Genomic DNA, 19,593 nt, shown 5'->3' on the forward strand with positions numbered 1-19,593 from the left:
AGTTAGACAAGTCAAATTTTACATTCAACATTTAAAACCGTATCTACTTTGGGATAGGATACATGATTTAAATTTTTTTTTTTTTAATTTGAATGCTGACTTTCCCTCTCTCTTGATTCAATATGGTACTTCCCAGGACAACAAATAACCGTGTAAATCTCCTAAACTAATCCCACTATTGTGTATTAAACAGAAGTCATGGAGGAACAGTGCTGACATTCTGTTCTGGGGAACCCTTGGCTTGGTGTGCCAAGAGCATGCGTAATAACGAGGACACTCACAGTTGGGCCCAGGGCGGAACTACAAGTCCAGCGCGCCCACTGTGAACGGAAGGCAGTCTCCCTTCCTCCCGGCTCTCCTCCTCTCCCGGTGCAGAGGGACAGGGCAGACTCAACGGCTCTCCACCCTTCAGTTCTCAAGGCAGCTCTTTGCCTTCGAAAACACCACCCAGGAACACTTTTAAGTGTGAAACACATACAAAATTCCAGAAGTGGCTGCTGGGGAAATAGCTCAGTCAAAAAAGTGCTTGCCCCACAAGTATGGGGACCTGAGTTCAATCCCCACCCATGACAAAAAGCTGGCAGTAGCGGCACACATCTGTAATCCAGCCCTCGTGATGAGGTGACAGGACACTGGTGCCCACTGGCCAGCCGAGCCTGATCAGAGAGCCGGGTTCCAGTCAGACACCTTGTTTCAAAAACTAAGGGGGGCAACTCCAGAGGAAGCCCAGGGAAGGCTGACCTCAGACTTCCCCATATTTGTGCATACATGTACACAAAACCCAGGAGAAACACAAAACAGAGCCAAGAAGGATGGCTCAGTGGGTAAAAGGCACTCGCTGTGCAGACCTAAATCAATCCCCAGAGCCCAGGTCCGGGTAGATAGGCAGGAAGCAGGGAGAGCGGCGTATGCATGGGAGAGAAATGACCCAGCAAAGCTGACCTCTGACCTCTGACCTCTGACCTCCACGTGCATGTCAGAGCAGGAGCAACACACACACAAATAAATGAACAAATGTAAAATAAGAAGCAGCACAACTGGAAATAGTATCAAATTTAATATTTAAAAAAATTAAGAATTCAGTGATGTCTCATTTTTTTTTAAATGAGGCTGAAGTTCTCAGTTTAAAGATTTCATTTTTATAGCTATAAGGGGAAGTAAAAGTGGGAATGTTCGTTATCTTGAATTTCATAATTTGAAGGGATTTTTACTGCCATCCATTCAACACATACTAAAACCATCAGAGTATAAAAATGTGTCTATTCTGAAGGTGCTAAGTTTCTTGTAATCTGAAATTTCAGGCTGTCAGTACTTCTCCCCACCACCCACCTGCCTAGCAGAGGAACCCTCACCAGAAGTCTTTCGTTTTAAATAGAAATCGTCATCAGCAGGGTTTCTGGATGCTACCGTTAGCAACATTTCTCGATCTGCTTCAGGTACATTAGTGTTAATACTTAACAACATAGTGTTCAGATTGTTAGTCTAATCAAAACGCAGAAAATGTCTAAGGCAGTACATTTTTGGCAACTGAAAGAAATTACTTCTACCAGATCACTAAATGTTGAACCACAGACAAATAAGCAGTGTGTGCCGGGCCACCACCCCTCTCTGGGGTGGGGATGGGGGTTTCTTCTCCCAACAATCAGGAATCAGCATCTATCTGACAACAGGGTTTTGCTGACTGGCGCTTTACTTCCCTCCTCCTTTCCCACTTGATCCCGTGACTAATGGCGGGTGAGGAGTGGGGAGGCTCCACAGTAAGGCCTGTTTTTTAATTGCAGGAATGCGCAGTAACTGACAAAGAAGATAGGGACTCTGTGTGCGCCCACGGACCCATTTAGTCAATTTCTATTTAAGAAACAAAATAGGACAATGAAGCCGATAAAGGAAAAAAGAAAATGCTTAGGTGAACTACTCTAAGGTGCATTTTTAGCTCATGTGACCTTCCAATATGCTCCTTGTATGTGTAAGCCAATGTGTGGGCATGTGTGTATTTATAGAAAGAAAGTGTTGAGAGCACTATAAAAAAAATGTGCATAAATCACGGAACATTCACACTTTTAAGATTAGCCCACAGCCTCAATTTTTAGGTAAGGAAAGCAATACCTAAGACTTGAACCAATGCAGAACCTACCAGCAACAGAACAGAACCCAAGTTGCAGCATCTTCACCCCCAAGTATCCCACTTACACATGTCTCAGCCTGGCTGGAGGGCCACACGGTGTGCCTAGCCAGCACTCCACACCCTGTTCCTATATTTCCTCCTTTGAGAGATGACTTGTGCCCTTAAAATACTAATTCTAAGTTTCTCTTTAAGACTCAGATGAGCCTGGCCTTACATCTTACAAGAAGCCATCCGTCTAACTCAACAGTCCTCAAAGTACAGTCTAGAACACTTCCCTGTGACTCCAGGGTTTAGAGTGAGGGGCTAATGTAGGCTTGGCCGGCCTCAAACTGAACAGAGATCAGCCACCAGCCTCTTCCTCTCTGGTGTCGGGACTAAAAGGGGTACACTACCAAGTCCAGCCTTCCTGAGACATTTTCAATAGATCTAGGAAATAGAAACAAAGTCTTTATTCCAATAAATGTAAAACCAGAGCTCCCTGAAGGGTCTAAATGCGCAGCCCATTGCTTCTGCATTCAGTCTGCAGCCGTAAGAGAATAAAGCTGAGCTCCATTTTGGCCTTAATTAAAGGGGTTTTTAAAATGCAAAATTGTGATATCCTTATCATTTTGTCTTAGGAGAGAAAAAACATACATAGATCCCCATTTTTAAAAAATCTGATATTTACTGGGCTTCTTTTTTTCCTATTACTAAACTTTCTCTTCTTACTAGTACAGAAAATACTGACAAGTATAACCTGCATAAACAAAAGGCCACCGATGGACTGCATAAATTAAGTATATTAAAAGATCCATGGGTTGTGAATCTTTGCATAACTTGTCAACAAATATTCTTTCTTTTTAGTGAATTCCTTTAGCACACATAAACCTTAGACTGCTAACTGTTGCTTTCCTGAGCAACTAACAACTAATTTACAAGCAAAAGTGAAAAACAGAAACCAACTGAATCACCTCAACTTCTCTGATCAAGAAAAGAGAAAGACTCAAGAGTGTTAAGGGCACTGGCTGCTTTTCCAAAGGTCTTGAGTTCAAGTCCCAGCAACCACATGGTGGCTCACAACCATCTATAATGAGATCTGGTGCCCTCTTCTGGTCTGCCGGTCAATATGCAGGCAAAACACTGTATACTTAATAAATAAATAAATAAAAAGGAAGGAAGGAAGGAAGGAAGATATTACAAAGAAGCATCACAAATGCTTTCACGCTGCACATACTAGTGATAAAAATGCTAGGTGTTCTCTGGGTCTCTTCTAAGTATAAGCTGCCGAGAAGCACCTCTCGCAGGGCATCACTGGAGGAGGCACCAGTCAGACACTCGCCATGTCCACTGCTTCTTTCCGTACACTTCCTTTTCTTCTGCTTCCCTCACCCCCGTCATTCATCCTACAGAAGTCTCTCCAGTGTGCGTCTCTCAAACAAGAAATCCATATGGATGGCAAGGCCTTCTAGAAAACAAGTAGAATTTAAGAATTAAAAGTGTGTGGTGGTGCACACCTTTCATCCCAGCAATTATGAGGCAGAGGCAGGAGGATGTCTGAGTTTGAAGTCAGTCTGATCTACATAGTGAGTGCCAGGCCAGCCAGTACCGAGCAGTGAGACCCTGCCTCAAAAACAGGTGGAAGAGCGGGATAGCATAGGCTGCTCCTGACTGCTCTTCAAGACGACTCAGGTTTGATTCTCAGGATGAACAAGGAAGCTCACAAGGGGCTATGGCTTCTGTCCACGTTGATCTAACGTCCTCCTCTTCTGGTTTCCTTGGACACCATGCCCATGTGCAGCACAGGCATGCACTCAGACAGTCATACATACAGACTAAAAAACATTTTTTTTTAATTTTTAATTTTAAAAAAAGCTTAGATTTTATTTTTAGTCTATATATTTGACTATTTGCCTGAACGTGTCTCTGTGCACCACAGGGGAGTAGTGTCCAAGATAAAATCTAAAAAATATATATTTTTAGGCAGGCAGGGTGGTGCAGGCCTTTGATCCCAGCACTCAGGGAGGCAGAGGGAAGTGGAAGTCTGTGAGTTCAAGGCCAGGCTGGTATACAAAAACGGTCCAGGACAGCCAATGCTACACAGGAAAACTCTGTTTTGAATAAAACAAAATTTTTTTTTTAGAGAATCAAGTGTTTAAGTATGTCAAAAGTGTACCAGAGATGGCTTAGTAGTCAAAAGCACTACCTGTTCTTCAGAGGTCCTGAGTTCAATTCCCAGCAATGATATGGTGGCTCACAACCATCTATACGGGAATGAGAGTCCTTCTTCTGGTGTGCATGAAAACAGAGCACTCATATACGTAAAACAAGTAAATAAATCTATAAAAGACAATAAAAACCTTTAAAATATAAATAAATAAAAAGTACATCATACTTACTTAACCTTCTGCTCCTACAACAAAACAAAACTCCATTTACATAAAGCCTTCCAGCAGAGCCTCCCTCCCTCCCACCTAGCCCTAGGAGCCTTCTCCCTGCTACTGTGGCAGCTATCCTTAAAGCCCCTCTTGTGATCACTGCTTGTGGGCTAGACTCAATACTCAATGGCATCCACACTCTGTTCCAAACCTGGACCAACACCAAGCTCCCCAAAGGCACTCAGAACTAATCAGCGTGTAGATGCAGGGGAAAAAAAAATCAACAATCTATTAAATGCCCTTAAAATTACAAGGGAAACTATCTTTTGAAGTAATTAACATTTCCATTTTACCCATTAAGGACTATATATTTGATACAAAAACCCCATTACAAAAATTACAAGATTTAAGTTTAACTTTTAACCGATATCTGAGATAATAGTTTCACAAACAACTTGAGTACTTCAGAGAAAGTGTAAGCATATGTGGTGCTTTGGGAAGGATTTATGAAAATGGAGTTTTGTTTTGCTGTAGGAGCAGAAGGTTACATTATGATGCACTTTTGACATATGTAAACACTTGATTCTTTTAAAAATTGAGATTTTATTTTAGTCTATGTATATGAATGACAAAAAAGCAAACACTTGAACACAGAGACACCGATCTTTCTCACAGCGGCTTCTGCTTTCTATAGTGTTACGTCAGACCCATTGCTTTACAGAGGACTATACAACAAACACAACTCAACTCATAGTCATTTCTATCTCAAACAGTTCTCACAGTAGAAATATCTTATACAAGAGAACAAAAATATACCCTCAAGCTATCAATATTTCAGTCAAAACTGGTGTTTTTTGTTTTGTTGTTTGTTTGTTTGTTTGTTTGTTTGACAGGTCACACTTTCTGATATCTGATCAACTCACCAGATAGCCTCAGCCTTGGATTGGTGAGATTAAAGGCATGCACCACCATACCCAGACGGGGCATTTAAAAAACCAAACAAACAAATAAGCAGTCCCTCTGGAGCATCAACCCACATTTTGAAAGAGGAAGTCATGTAGGAATTCCAAGGGAAAGGCCTTCTGGAGGAGTGAAAGCAAGTCAGTGAACAGCACACGCCTGAAGTCTCCATCAGGAATCCTAAGACACCAGGCAACATGAGAAACTCAGCACCAACAGAGAATGCGTAAGGTACTCAACACTGTGGGGATGGGCCCTCCTGACTGGGACCTTCGTCCGTGTCCTTGAACCCTCTGTAGTAAGAAGCACGCTTTAAGTATGATGGCAGAATGAGTATTCTTTGGGGCAGCCCACACAGGGGAATAAACAAATGCTAAGAGAGTTGAACTGCTGTTCTGTAGAGTCAGAGCTCCAATAAAATAAGATCCCCACTTGGAAGTCTAAAAAGGAAATCAAATTGAGACAGGAGATGCCACCTAACTGAAAAGCTTAAAAAAAAAAAATTAGAGGATTATTTGGTTTAAAAAAAAAAAAGAAAGAAAGAGGCAGAGGCAGGGGTATCTCTGTGAGTTCCAGGACAGCCTGGTCTACAAAGATTGTCCAGGACAGCCAAGGTTACAAAGAGAAACTCTTGTCTGGGCGGGGTAGGGGGTGAGGGGAAAAGGGAGATGTAAGCCGGGTGTGGTGACACACACCTTTAATCCCAACCCTCATGAAGCAGTGAGTTCAAGGCCAGTGTGGTCTACAGAGTGAGTTCTAGAGTGGCCAGGGCTACATAAAGAAATCCTGTCTTATTTAAAAGGAAAAAAAAAAAAGATGAAGATTTATAGGCATCCAGGGGCTTCCTGGTTTAAAACAAACCACATATGAATAGAAGAAATATAGCTAAATTGTTACAAGCAAGGGCCAAAACACCCTGGTGGCTACTAATTAATAGAAAGTCACAAACATCTCTTTCGAGTTTACAGTTTGTGAGCATGGATGTTAACAGGAGATATGATTTGCTAAGCTAAATAAAAGCCTTCATTAACGAGAAGTGACAGGATCACAACCCTGCTGCTGATAAACTGCCAACATACCAGAGGCACTGGAGAAAGGGCTGCCTGTGTAACTTATTACAGCTTTAACATGAGACGCTTTAGAACACACTGTTCTGTGACAGGGCAGTCCTACAACATCCTAGGCAGAGCTGCTTTGTAGACTGTGTGTGCATACATGTGTGTACCAAGGCGTACTGCACAAGGCAGCCTGGACCATCACCTCAGAACACTCCCATCTACATGCACACGGACTCGGTGCTGCTCAGAAAGCTGCCCTTCCAACAGCCACAGGAAGTTCACAGGCCTATTAAATGACCGGCCCCGGGGTCATCCCTGGAGCCTGCTCCACACTCCTGGCAACACAGCCTCTTCAGTCCAACCCTGAAGCTGTCCATATTTTTTTTAACATAGCACAGTTTGAAGCTGTATAAACCAGTCATTAATTTATGTAAAAGACAAAGTTTCAAAGTACTTACAGAGCCATCACACGAGCTCCTTTCCTGTGTGGCTCAGGTAAACTGTCCAAACTCACTAGCTAGGGGAGAGAGTAAAGCTTTAATTATTCCCAGGGATGGACGAGACCCAACAGTGCTGTTAACACAAAAGTCACTTTAAAATATTACCCTACATGGAAACTGGCATTTAATTATTATCACATGTTCCTTTAAAATGTAGAAATGTTTCGTTGTTTAAATATCAAGGACTTTATTAACTGTAATTAATCAAATATGTACACTGTAATGTAGGTTTTACAATAAACAGAATAACAAGGTTGAATATGCTAGTTTTTAAAATTACATGACATATTTAGCCTTATGTAACTTAACATCATTTGTTCATTTAATTGTTTAGTTATTTATTTACTTACTTACCTACTTACTTGGAGAAATAGATACCAGGGATGGAAGTAGCTCAGTTACTAAGCTGTTCTTCCAGAGGACGTGGGTTTAATTCACAGCACCCATCTGGTAGCTCCTAATAGTCTGTAACTCCAGGTCCAGATCTACCTCCTTCTGCACTCTGCACACACTACATGCATGTGGACACAGGCCTACTTACATGCAGGCAAGGCAACCATGCACATAAAGTAAAATAATTAAACAACCCACCACATTGAAAGAAATACCGGGACCAAGAAACAAGACTGAACGTGGCCCAGCACTACAGAACCAGAACCAGGGTCTGAGGCAGGAAGCCCAGACTCCAAACACAAGGTGGTCAGCCTGGGCTGCAACTAGATGAGACTTTATCTCAAAACAGAAAAGTGTACAGCAAGGAGCTAGGGTGTGGCTCAAAGGTGGAGCACAAAGGTGGAGCACTCACCCACTTGTCTAGCATGAGCCAAGCAGTAGGCTCAAGCCTCAGGAGTCAAACAGGTATAAGGCAGAGTTAATGATGAAATTTTCAATACAGGTGAAGTGGCTGCCCAGCAAGTGAGGAGCGTCCCAAAAATTCAAATCCGATTAGTCATTAGAAACAGTCCAGATTAGCAAGGCGTGGTGGCGCACGCCTTTAATCCCAGCACTTGGGAAGCAGAGGCAGGTGGATGGTTGTGAGTTCGAGGCCAGCCTGGTCTACAAAGTGAGTCTAGGACAGCCAAAGCTACACAGAGAAACCTTGTCTCGAAAAACAAAAACAACGACAACAACAACAGAAACAGTACAGACATCCAAGGTAGCTAAAGCCGGCTGTCCTGACATATGCCCTGCTCACCAGCTCCCCTGTTCCACCTCTTTTACTCAGGTCACAAATAGAGCTAGAACTATCCAGAAGAATGAAGGTTAGTATGTACAGTTTCAGAGGCTTCTTTCTGCACACCTAAGAAAAATAAGCCTGGAACTGAAAAGGTTGATGAAATAAAATCCAAATAAAAAAAAGTCATAACTGTGTTACATCAGTTACAGACAGTATAAAGTAAAGAAATCCGAAGTTTTAACTTACTTCCCAAAGAAAGCCAGGTAATATTTTTTTAAAGAAATTGATTTTAACTTCTCCAAGGAAACTAAAAGCATTTCAGCTAAATATGATGTTAAGATAAGCAAACCAGAAAACTACTTTCACGATACCATGTTATACACTCACTATATTGCTTACTTCTGATCTCTGTAGATAAAGGAAGTCAGATGAAGGTTGACTTTCTGATTGTCCTTTCTGCCATGTCATTTCTAACTGCTCTGAAATTCTCTTACAAACAAACGCAAACCCTTTAACATTCATGGAACGGACAAACATCGCTCTGGTCATCTTATGGCAAATGTACGGTTGCAACTGTAAGTGACTGGTTAAGACTGTCCTTAAATATGTATCACACACACACACACACACACACACACACACACACAAACACACCAGAGTCAGAGAAAGAAAAGAGTCTTTCAAGATTCCTGCAAACGATACTGCCTGAGCCTCTGCGCTGCAAGAATGGTTTCAAAGACAAGTATAAAGATAGTAAATCCTTCTAAAGCTACATGCAGGCTGGGTGGACTCTGACTAGTTTCCTCTCCCTAACTCCTCCCAGATCCTGCCCACTTTCCCACCCACCCAAAGCCATGCCTCTTCTCTCATTAGCATTCAAACAGGCATATAGGAATTATAATCATAATATAAAAAAAAACGAGAATAGGACAAAGTAAACCGAGGACAGGAGATGGGGGGGGCTGCACACCAAAGTACAAGAAGCACATACAGACACCGAGACACTTTCACAAACACAGAAAACCCATAAAAACAAAAACTAAACTCCTAATACATAAGCAAAAGATTTCCAGGAAAAAAAAATGCCCAGGCAAAGCACTGTGAGACAAAAGCCTCCGAAAACACTATGGAGTTCTTTTTGTGCTGTGCGGGAATCTACTGCTGGATATCGCTCTGCGCTCTTGAGTACTCAGTGAGACTCCACTGGAAAAAAACAATTTTTCCTTTGTTAGAGCGGTTACCCCAACTGGAGATAGCTACTGGGTTAGGGATGGGGGCTTGACAGCTATTTCCCTTGGGGACTTGTAGTAAAAGGAGACAGAAAGAGAGTTGGTGGATGGAAGACACAAAGGAAACAAGGCGCTCACAAACTCTGTGGCAGCATACACAGGGACACAAAATTTTAAAGAAATAAAATGGCCAGCCAAGCAAGATCTGGCAAAGAAAGGGATTGTAAAATGTTTTGTTTTGTTTTTTCCATAAACTAACAATTTCGTCAATGGCAATATCAAACTTTGGATGATTTGATGAAGTCTTTTAAGCTAAGCAAGAACAACAGACATACTTACATTCTTACTGCCTGAATCAATACCCTCAACAAGCAACTATTAAGAAGCGCTGTTTGAGCCATTTCTGACACATGGCTTTTGATCCCAGGACTTTAGAAGCAGAGACATGCCAATTTCTTGTGATTCTGAGGCCAACTCTGGTCTACACTGGGAGTTCTAAGCCAGCCAGAGATACATGTGAGACCCTGTCTTAAAGAAGAAAAACAAAGCATTTATTTTACTTCAGACAGCCTGTTGTCAGATCCATGAGTGAAGGGGATAAATGATACAGGAATACAGACCTGATTTAGAGGTTTGGTATTCACTGTATAGTTACTAGAGCAACAGCTGCCTAATTGTGTTGTCTTTAAAGGAACACTAAAATTTGCAACTCAGCTATTAAAGATTTCAAGGTCTACAGTGGACACAAACCAGGTGTTGCAGACTAGATCTCGGCCTCCAAGTTCACCAATTTACCAAAAAAAAAAAAAAAAAAAAAAAAAAAGTATAGGATCCCTATCACTCCTGAAACCCTACTACTTAACACATTTTTTTTCAACTGAAAGTCTGCCTTTGTGTACATCCAGAGGACTAGCAAGAGAAAAAGAGAAACGTCAGCAAATGAATGACTTTCCCTGAGCACCACCTACCAGGTTAGAAACCCCACAGCCTCTTTACATTCAAAGCACAAATCATAATTGTAAACAATAAATTACATATAAATTGCACAATAATTTTCACATATATGCCCTTTGCAATAAATGCTGAGTTCTAAGTCACCAGAGACCTCCTCAGTACTTAAGATTACAGATAGCACACAGTACAAGTTCAGGCATTTATACACCAATTAGCTTTGCCCAGGAAACAAGCAAAAGACTGGCCATGTTTATAATCATTTTTATACTAATATAAAGCAAAATGAAATTGCGTCAATAATCAAAAGGACAAATGGGTGGCCAATCAGGGAGACAGCAAAAAAATCTCAGAAGCCATGAAGCCACAAGAAAACCATAAATCTTAAAACTTAAAAAATTAGAGCCCTAAAGCAAATTTCTACATGTATTTTGTATGGAGAGGGGTGCACAAGCAAAGTAACATATGTGGAGGTGAAAAGACAACTTGTGACAGACCATCTCTCCTGTCATGTGGGCCCCAGCAATCAAATTCAGGTCATTAGACTTGGTGGCAAACGCCGTTACTAGCTGAGCTGAGCCATCTTTTCTGACCAAGAGAAAAAAACTTTTTTTCCCCCAAGTTTTGTCTAGAACACAAAACTTTAAAAGGTACCAGTAAAATCTTTAGTTGCCCAAAAGGCATAGTGGACATTTTCAAATGTTTACAAGCTACATAATGAAGTGTCAGTCAATCTGCCCTGGTTCTTTAAGCCAACAACACACCAAACGCTAAGCACGGGAACTCAAGGAGTAGCCACTGCTGTGGCTCTCCGGAGAGGCCCAAATGGGGGGCATGCATTAAAGGCTCGCTTCTTCTGCGAGTGCGATGTGAGACTGTGGGAGACCCTCACATCACAAGTGGTGTGCCTCTCTTCTTTCTGTTTGCTCCACAGCCCTCATTCAATAACTACAGTGACAGAAAGCTAGAAAATATTATCAGCCAAAGTGGGGGGAAAAGAAAAAGAAATAAAATTCCTTAAGGAAGAGAGAGTCAGGCATAGTGGCACAAGCCTTTAACCCCAGCAGCCAGGAAGCCAAGGCAGGAGGCTCTCTTTGAGTTCAAGGCCAGCCTGATCTACATAAGTGAATCCACTTAGAGAGAGACCCTGCCTCAAAAAACAAACAACAAAAAACAAACAGGAAAGAAGAGAAAAATAGGGCTGGAGAGATGGCTCAGAGGGTAAGAGCACTGACTGCTCTTCCAAAGGTCATGAGTTCAATTCCCAGCAACCACATATTGGTTCACAACCATCTATAACGAGATCTGTATACATAATAAATAAATAAATCTTTAAAAAAAAAGAATAGAAAAATACTTTTTCTTAAAATCTGTAGTAGTCTTTGCTAATTAAAAAAAAAAAGCATACATGCAGAGATCTGAAGAAGCTGTCCTGTCCTATAAAATAGGATGTAAAACTCTACCCAGCTTTAAATTCTCCTCAAGTGTTTTGACTTGTGCTTCATCTTGTACTGCTGTAAGTTACAGCTGAGCAGTGTGGAGCCTCCTGGGCAGGACCCCACCTGCTGCTTCCCCTTCAGGGCACCTTCCTGCCCCGCCCACTGAGCCAACGCTATGCCCGAGGCACACCTGTCGGGCCTGAAGCCCTTACTTAGGTTTATACTAGCTTCACGTGGCACACACAGACAGAAGCAATAAAGGGCACCCAGAGGTGGAAACCAAAAAGCGTGTCCACACGCAGCGACCTCAGCTTCTCGGTTCTGAACATGAGCTAAAAGCTTCTCAGCTTTGGTGGACGTGAACTCACATTCATGGATATTCCTTTTTTATTATTATTATTAGTTAATTTGTTCAGATTACAACTCAGTTGTTCTCCCATCACTTGTATCCTCCCGTTCCTCCCTCTTTCCCACCCCCATCCTATTCCTCTCCCCTAGGTCCATGAGGGGGTTTTCTTCTCCACTTTATGGTCACAGGCTATCAAGTCTCATCTTGGTAGCCTGCCTATTTTTCGGGTGCCACCACGGCTCCCCAGGAAGGGAAGGTCGTCAAATATGGGACACCAGAGTTCATGTCAAAGTTAGATTTGAATATGGTGTAAACTGTGGTATTGGTTAAAGTACTATTTTTGCTAAAATTCTCCTATAGTGAATCAAATACTGATACAAACGCAATTGGAACATCCTTGATGTAATTCTGAAAATCCTTATCATCTCTGTATCATCTACACTCTTGACTTGGAGTTTACACAAGTTTGGCAAAGAAGTCCTGAACTTCCGCTGTAAGCAGACCGAGGTATGAAAACAGGCTATGGTGACACTTCCTGGAGGGAAGAGATGTTTGAACATCCTGCATCTTATTGAACATCCAACTTGGGTTTCCCCCCTTTCTTGAAATAAAAACAGTCATATATCTAAAAGCCCACCAGATTTAGAACACATTTGTTTCACAAAAGTAGCAAGCTTAAAAGACCAGGCCTCCCAGAACCTCTGCAGGGGTCAGGGGTTATCAAAAGTCGCTCTCACTGAGAACACATCATACAGCATTTCAGTCTTCTCTCTTGATCTTAGCAGCATCCAAAAATAAGTCTGCAGACGATGGCTTCATTCCCTCACTTATAGAAAACAACCCATATCCTTACTTCATCCAGTTCCAAAAAGTAATTCTGCAAGTCAGGATTGCCAGCTGGCACCAAGACGCGCGAGAGCAGCCTGGGCAGGAACCGTTTCCAGCAGTCACCTAGTCTCAGACCTAACAACCCCGGGTAGAATCCCCGCCCGAAGGAACAAGCTGTGGTCCTTCTCCATTGAAGTACTGCAGAGACCAGAAATACAAGCCTGGGACAGCTGGCCCCACCGCTGAAGGACAGACCAATTAGGACGAAGATGAGGCACAACTGCGGCTGGGTGACCCATTTCATCACAAACACTCACAGCAGAAGTGTATATTCTCCAAGCTTTAAATCGGCCTGTGGATGGCTCTGGCCTCCGGCACTGGAGCCACCAGAACTGCCAGTGGGGGCGACTAGGGGTGACTGGGGGGAGGAGGCCCCTGGATTTGGGAGTCAGTCCGAACCTTCCTTCCCTTCTCCTGCACTTTCTTGGAGCCTCACACTCCTCAGTCATAAGCTGACTGATTGCCTAGGGAGCACTGACAAGGCTCCACACCATGTCATCACTGCTTGAAAACACTCCATCTACCTCCTGACTAAAAAACAAAACAAAACAAAAAACACTTTCAATGACTTTCTACCCTTTAATTGTTGATTGCAGAATGTTCTGGGTTTTTTTTTTAATCTAGATTAGACAGCTTTGTTTATTACTGTGCTGGTGGCTGAACTGAGGGCCTTCTACATACTAGGCGAGTGTCCTGCTGCTGAGCTATGCCTGGTGCTGTCTTCCTGGGATGCACATCACGTCATCAAGCATACACCCAACGTCACCTGCTGCTCATCTCTCAACACTGACAACCTGGCCGAGTCGTCTCTGGGCTCTAAGGGACAGGCAATAAAGCAGTTCTAGAAGAGGAAAAACCAAACAGGTATCTTTGCTTTTTCACAACCCTAAACACTGTGTTGTTTGGGGAAGTTGCATGGACCCCCTACTGTGCACAGAGCAGTCTTACAAGTCAGCCAAACTCAGGTGAGGGTGAAACCAAGAAGCAAGCATACAAAGTAGTCTCTCAACAGGCATACAGGCCATTCAAACACCTCTCAGAATTAAATAGGCATATGGAAATGCTATTACTACAGAAAGACCATGTGCACACCGGAGGACAAGAAAACGACAGGAGGAGCTGGAGAGATGGCTCAGCGGTTAAGAACATTGACTGCTCTTCCGAAGGACCCATGTTTAATTCCCAGCAACCACATGGCAGCTCACAGCTGTCTGTAACTCCAAGATCTGACACCCTCATTCAGACATACATGCAGGCATAACACCAATGCACATAAAATAAAAATAAATAAAGTTTTTAAAAAATGACAGGAGAAGGCTACAGGGAGTCAACACCCCATGCCACACCCGACATTTGCTCCTGGAGGAAGAGGCATGAGAAAGACACAAAGATGTGCAAATCCCTCCTCCATAAAGCAAGCGAGTATTTGATCTACTGTTTGTTTCTTGACTGTGAAACTAAAGAACCAAACATAGCTTTTACAAAAGTTTTGGGGAAACAACTGTGGGCCAGGGAGACGATGGCTCCATGAGCAGAGAAACCAGCCACACATCTGAATTCCATCTGGTAACCCAGCAAAAGTGGAAAGGAGAGGACAGACTACACAGAGTTGGCCTCGTAACTTCCACAAATGCTGTGCTATGTACACGTACACACACGTGTACACACACACAGAGGCACACACACTCTAAATAGATAAACAAATTTTAATGGAACAAGAAAGCTAGTTTTATTTCAGAGAACAGAAAACTTATTTACCAAAGAAAGGTGCTGGTACATAACGGTGGGAGACCGTTGGGAGAAAGGTTGGGCTCTGGACCCTTTCTTCTGAGGCAACAGCAGAATCAGACATTCTCAGCATCTCTCTGCAGCCACACCTTAAAACTTGGAGGTTTTGCGTAAGTATTTTTCAGCTATGCCTGGGTACTGGGCAAATCAGGAAACAGTCACACATACAAGAGAGATTCAAACGGAGCAGAACGATAGGAGGAAGAAAGGGGAGCAAACACGGTAATAAACACATAAATAAAACTGACTTGAAAGAGTCACACTTCCATCCCCTGAGAGGTGTGCAAGAGTCTGATCTGCTCACTGATGCCCAGAACACAACCATGAGTCCCTCTTCTCTCGATTTCTCACTCAGTTTTGCCTCTAAATTCCTGCAGCCTTGGGCGATGCTTGTGGGGGGGTGATATTGATTAGCATTTTCTGTCTATTCTCCTAAGCAGACACTTAAGGAACACTGTATGAGTTTCTGCAAAGCTCTTGTATCTAAGTACTTGGTGGCGGGATGGCACAGAGTGTTACACAACCTCCCTGGCTTCTGAGTATTTTGCCAATATAAAAACAAAGGTACAAATTTCAGATGCACTTTATAAAGGTGGAGTACAAGCTACCCACCAGCTCACGAGGATCCAAGTCATTTAGTGCAGTGAGAGCCACTCCCAACCTTCCTTCAGAGAGACAAAACCTCTGCAGTTTTTGTTTTACGGTGTTTGTTTGGGAGAGGGGGTGTTAAACCTATTTTCAATTCTTTATAGCACCTAATGGCCAAAACACCCTGCAGACATCTCAACCTTACACTACAGAGAAGATCAAACACAACCAACAATTTCATCTCCAAATCAGGTCATCATGGAATATGGCTAATTAAGGCTTAAGTGCTAAGTTTGGGGTGTATATGTACTAACTATACTTTCGTTTGCATTCAAAATAACATTAACAAAAATTAGCTGGTCCATGTACGCTATACCAATTTATAAAATGCCAGCATTAAGCTCCTATTATTCCAAAGAGTTTTTCTAAGATGTTCAATGCAGGGACACATTCTGAGTCATTATTATAACTGGCCTAGCTCAAGTGGCTGCCAGGAGAGCAGGGCTTTGTGGGCATTGTTCATCCTTAGGAGCTGCATTAATGCCGGATTGACAGAACAGGCCTTAATATCTGTTTGCCAGGCCGAACAAAAAGTTAGCTAGAAATATAAGTACTTACAGCCACCAAAGGAAGCCTCTACATTGACATTTTCTTCCTACTTATCATTCATCTGCATTCATCTCACTAGACATTAGCACACACCAAAGTTGCTCTCTGCTATTCAAATCGTGCTATTATGCTTAGGAGTAGATTAATAATATCCACCTTCTTTATTGTAAAATGAAATTACAGCGTTGGTCCAGACATGGCATGTGGTTCCTCTTGCCACTCTGCTGGCACACCAGCCTGCCCCACTGCCCACGTGGGAGAGCACACACTAGAGGTGCCCTGCTGTTTCTAAAGATGGGGAGAAAAGGCCAGAGGCTGAAAACAATAGGGGGAGGAAGGGAGGGGAACAGCGCAAGCCGCACACCTGGTAGCCTGTCCAATCAGCTCTTTTGGAAGCCATCTGAGAGGAGAATGTCTTCTCTAAGCTGACACCATCAGCAATGAGACTAGCAGGAGGCCAGGAGCCTCTTTTAAACGGCTCATAACATCCTATTAGCTTTACCAGTGCCAGGAACCTTCTGATGACCGCGAAGTATCCTTAAAAATATAGAGCGAGGCAAGCATCGGGCAAGAGGGTTCTAAGTTCTAACAGCCCTGGACATAAAAAAGGAAACAGCAAGAAAGAGGCGCATGTCTCCTAAAAGAGAAACTGCGTTTCAACCAAAAGTTAGCAAAAGAGACTAAAACAGGATTTCTCTAACTGAATTAAAAGAGACAAGATCTAAATTTTTAATGAATCTAACATAAGTCAAAGATTATTTTCAAACATTAAAAAAAAAAGGATAATTCAAGAGAGCACACAATCTTTATGCGTGTCGACTTTTGAATTCCTGGGGCTCTGAGAGCCATAGTATCAGTCACAGTCTCAAGTACCTGCAAAGGGCGAGTGGTGACTTATTCCAAAATCAACAGGACCATGCTTATCTTCAGGTGTAGTTCCCTTCAATCTCTCACAAGCCTATGGAATATAGCTATGGGTCCCTCCCATTTCCCATGAGGCCATGGAGTTCAGCTACGGGTCTGTATATGATTATTTCCAAACTCAAATAATAATAATGATGATGATGGTGACTCACAAGTTTTAAAAACACAACTCAGGGGCTGGGGATGCAACTCAGCTGGTCAAGTGTCTCTCCAGCACACACACACCCTGGGGCTGGACCCCCAGCCCCGTATAAACTACAGCCCCAGCATTCTGGAGGTGAAGACAGGAGGACCAGATGTTCCTTGGCTACCCAGAAAGTTTGAAGCCAGCCTGGGATACATGAGACCTTATTTAAAATGATGATGATGATGACGATGAAGGAGAAGGAGGAGGAGAAGAAAAAGGATGATGATGATGATGATGAAGAAAGATGATGGTGGTGGTGGTGGTGATGGTGGGGGTGACGGGGCAGTAGTATCCCAGGCCTTTAATACTAGCAATCAGGAGGCAGAAGCAGGAGAATCTCTAAGATCAAAGCTAGCCTGGTCTACAGAGCAGGATTTCCAGGACAACCAAGGCTACAGAGAGAAACCCTGTCTCAAAAAACAAAAATAGGAAGAACAAAAACACAGAGTACAGGCAAAATGAAAATAGCTGCAGCCCATACCTACTGTGCACCACGTGTGGGACAAGCATCAATCCACATTTCTCTGTCTCACAGCCAAGATTCAGTTCGTCGCAGAAAACATTCTTCACTGAGTGAAATGCAGGAACACCCATCAGAGACGATAAACAGGGACACACAGGAGAAGAAAGTAACAAGTAATTAAGTGTCACGTGACCCTGGCCGAGATTAAGAAGCTCAGAGGAAAACTAGAACAAGGCTCAGAAGTACAAATAAGGGACCTGTGCTAATGCACAGGGTCAAAGAGCACAGAAAGAGGGTGTGGGGCTGGGTCAGGTTCTTTTACCAAAATGGAAGGGATGGTAGAAAGTCAAAATGTCCTGATGACCTGGGACTTGGGGACAGACCACGAGGCATTCTCAGGCACAGATGTAAGCACAAAGAGGCAACAAGCCTTGGTGAGCAGTGCCTGGGGAGGAGAGCAGGGCCAAAAAAAACGGTTACAGGAATATGCCTTATGCGGGCCATTAAATGTGTTTGCACCTGTAACAAACTGGGCATGTTACACATCTAGGAGCGCTCTACAATAAAAGTAGGTGACCCTCCCACACCAAGCCACCGGAGGCCCACAGTAAAGCAGCCAGTGAAACAGAAAAGTCACACTTTCTATTTTGAAAACCAGTTCTAAGGAAACAAGACTAAGTGTGATCAGTTCCAAGAATACTTTCCCTTCCTTACCCAGTTCGCTGCATTTATTTTCAAATACACTGTGACGTATTTGCTTTGAGAAATACCTCTTGTACTTCTGATATACACAAATGATACCTGAAGAATGAAAAAGTCCTAAGCATCCTTTAAGAATGGAGCCAGTAATCAGTTTCCAGTGACTTTCTTGGCAGGGCATCCATCAGTGGTTTGTCACTTGGATGGGGAGGAACCGAAAGAAACATGGCAAATGTACTCCATAAACTGCACTTTGTGATGTAGGAAATAAGAAAGCAAGTCAAATTCAAACCAGGAAAACGTATCGTAACATAAGCTTAACAATCTGATTTCTCACTGAGAGAAAGATGGGAAATTTACATTTTAAAATTTGTATTCCTAGAATATATTTTCAAGGAAAGTACATTTTAAACTCTCCTTCCGTGCTCACAAACAATATATTTATATTATAGTCTGTGTTGAAACACTCAAGGCATAAATAAAATCCTGGAGCTTTTGACTTTTCTTTCCTTCCATGGTGAAAGTAATAAACATGGTAGTGTGTGTACTACGGCTATAGATGTAGCAAGTATAAAAGTACTATGAACATATGTGAAACCATGTTCAATCCCAGGCACCAAAAACAGAGGCACTGGATGGCTTCAAGGAGGGTTATAAACAACACAACGAAAGCCCAAAGTATATAAAGCTAACTTAGATTGATCACCTACAACCACTTTTACAATTCACTAGCCACTTGTACTTTAGTGCGCTCATCTTGGTCATTGAGATGAAGAAAGTGAGGCTGGGCAGCCGGGAGGAGGTGTTTAAAAGATCCAGGACAATCAAGAACGCCTAGGTCGAACACTGGCTCTGCTAAGCTAAGAATTTGAACCTAAGTGACAAAACCTACTGAGGCAAAGCAGCTCAGCAGAAAGCTGGCAGCAGTGTGTCGTATTTATTGACAAACACAGGACGGGCCCTAAAACAAATGGAGCGATCTTCAAAGAAAGCTACAGGCCCACAGGGACACCTCAACTAGAGATGGACCCCTCCGCTCTTGTCAGAGTACTGAAATTCCGATTTGCTCCAGCATGCAAGAAGGTGAAAGTGCTATGATATGCTCTGCATGTGTGCTTTTCTCTAGTAAAACAGGCCTACAAGCTTTGATCAAATGCTCCTCTCAGGTCCCAAATATTTCACATCGCCATGTTCTACACTCCACAATAAGGAGATATGAAAAAGCCAAAACATTACAAACAGCCCTGTTCTAAGTAAAATCAGTAAGTGTCTAAGGAAGCTTTAAAGTCTCTGACCATGGTTCAA

At 42.7% G+C, this 19,593-nt stretch overlaps 1 protein-coding gene across 15 annotated transcripts in view; it reads right to left on the reverse strand.

The window, feature by feature from the left end:
* Positions 1-19,593, reverse strand: part of ELAVL2 (ELAV like RNA binding protein 2) — a 154,385-nt gene that overhangs the window by 100,620 nt on the left and 34,172 nt on the right. For 2 of the 15 annotated variants that reach the window (XM_084765669.1, XM_084765668.1), the window contains exon 2: positions 6,956-7,014. The exons of the other annotated variants lie outside the window; for them this stretch is intronic. In XM_084765669.1, coding sequence (XP_084621795.1) covers positions 6,956-6,963 — 8 coding nt within the window. In that variant the 5' untranslated portion in view covers positions 6,964-7,014. The remainder of the gene's footprint in view (positions 1-6,955; positions 7,015-19,593) is intronic. 15 annotated transcript variants of the gene reach the window in all.

The sequence above is a fragment of the Acomys minous genome (assembly GCF_964271855.1).
Source record: "Acomys minous genome assembly, chromosome: 1".
NCBI lineage: Eukaryota > Metazoa > Chordata > Mammalia > Rodentia > Muridae > Acomys > Acomys minous.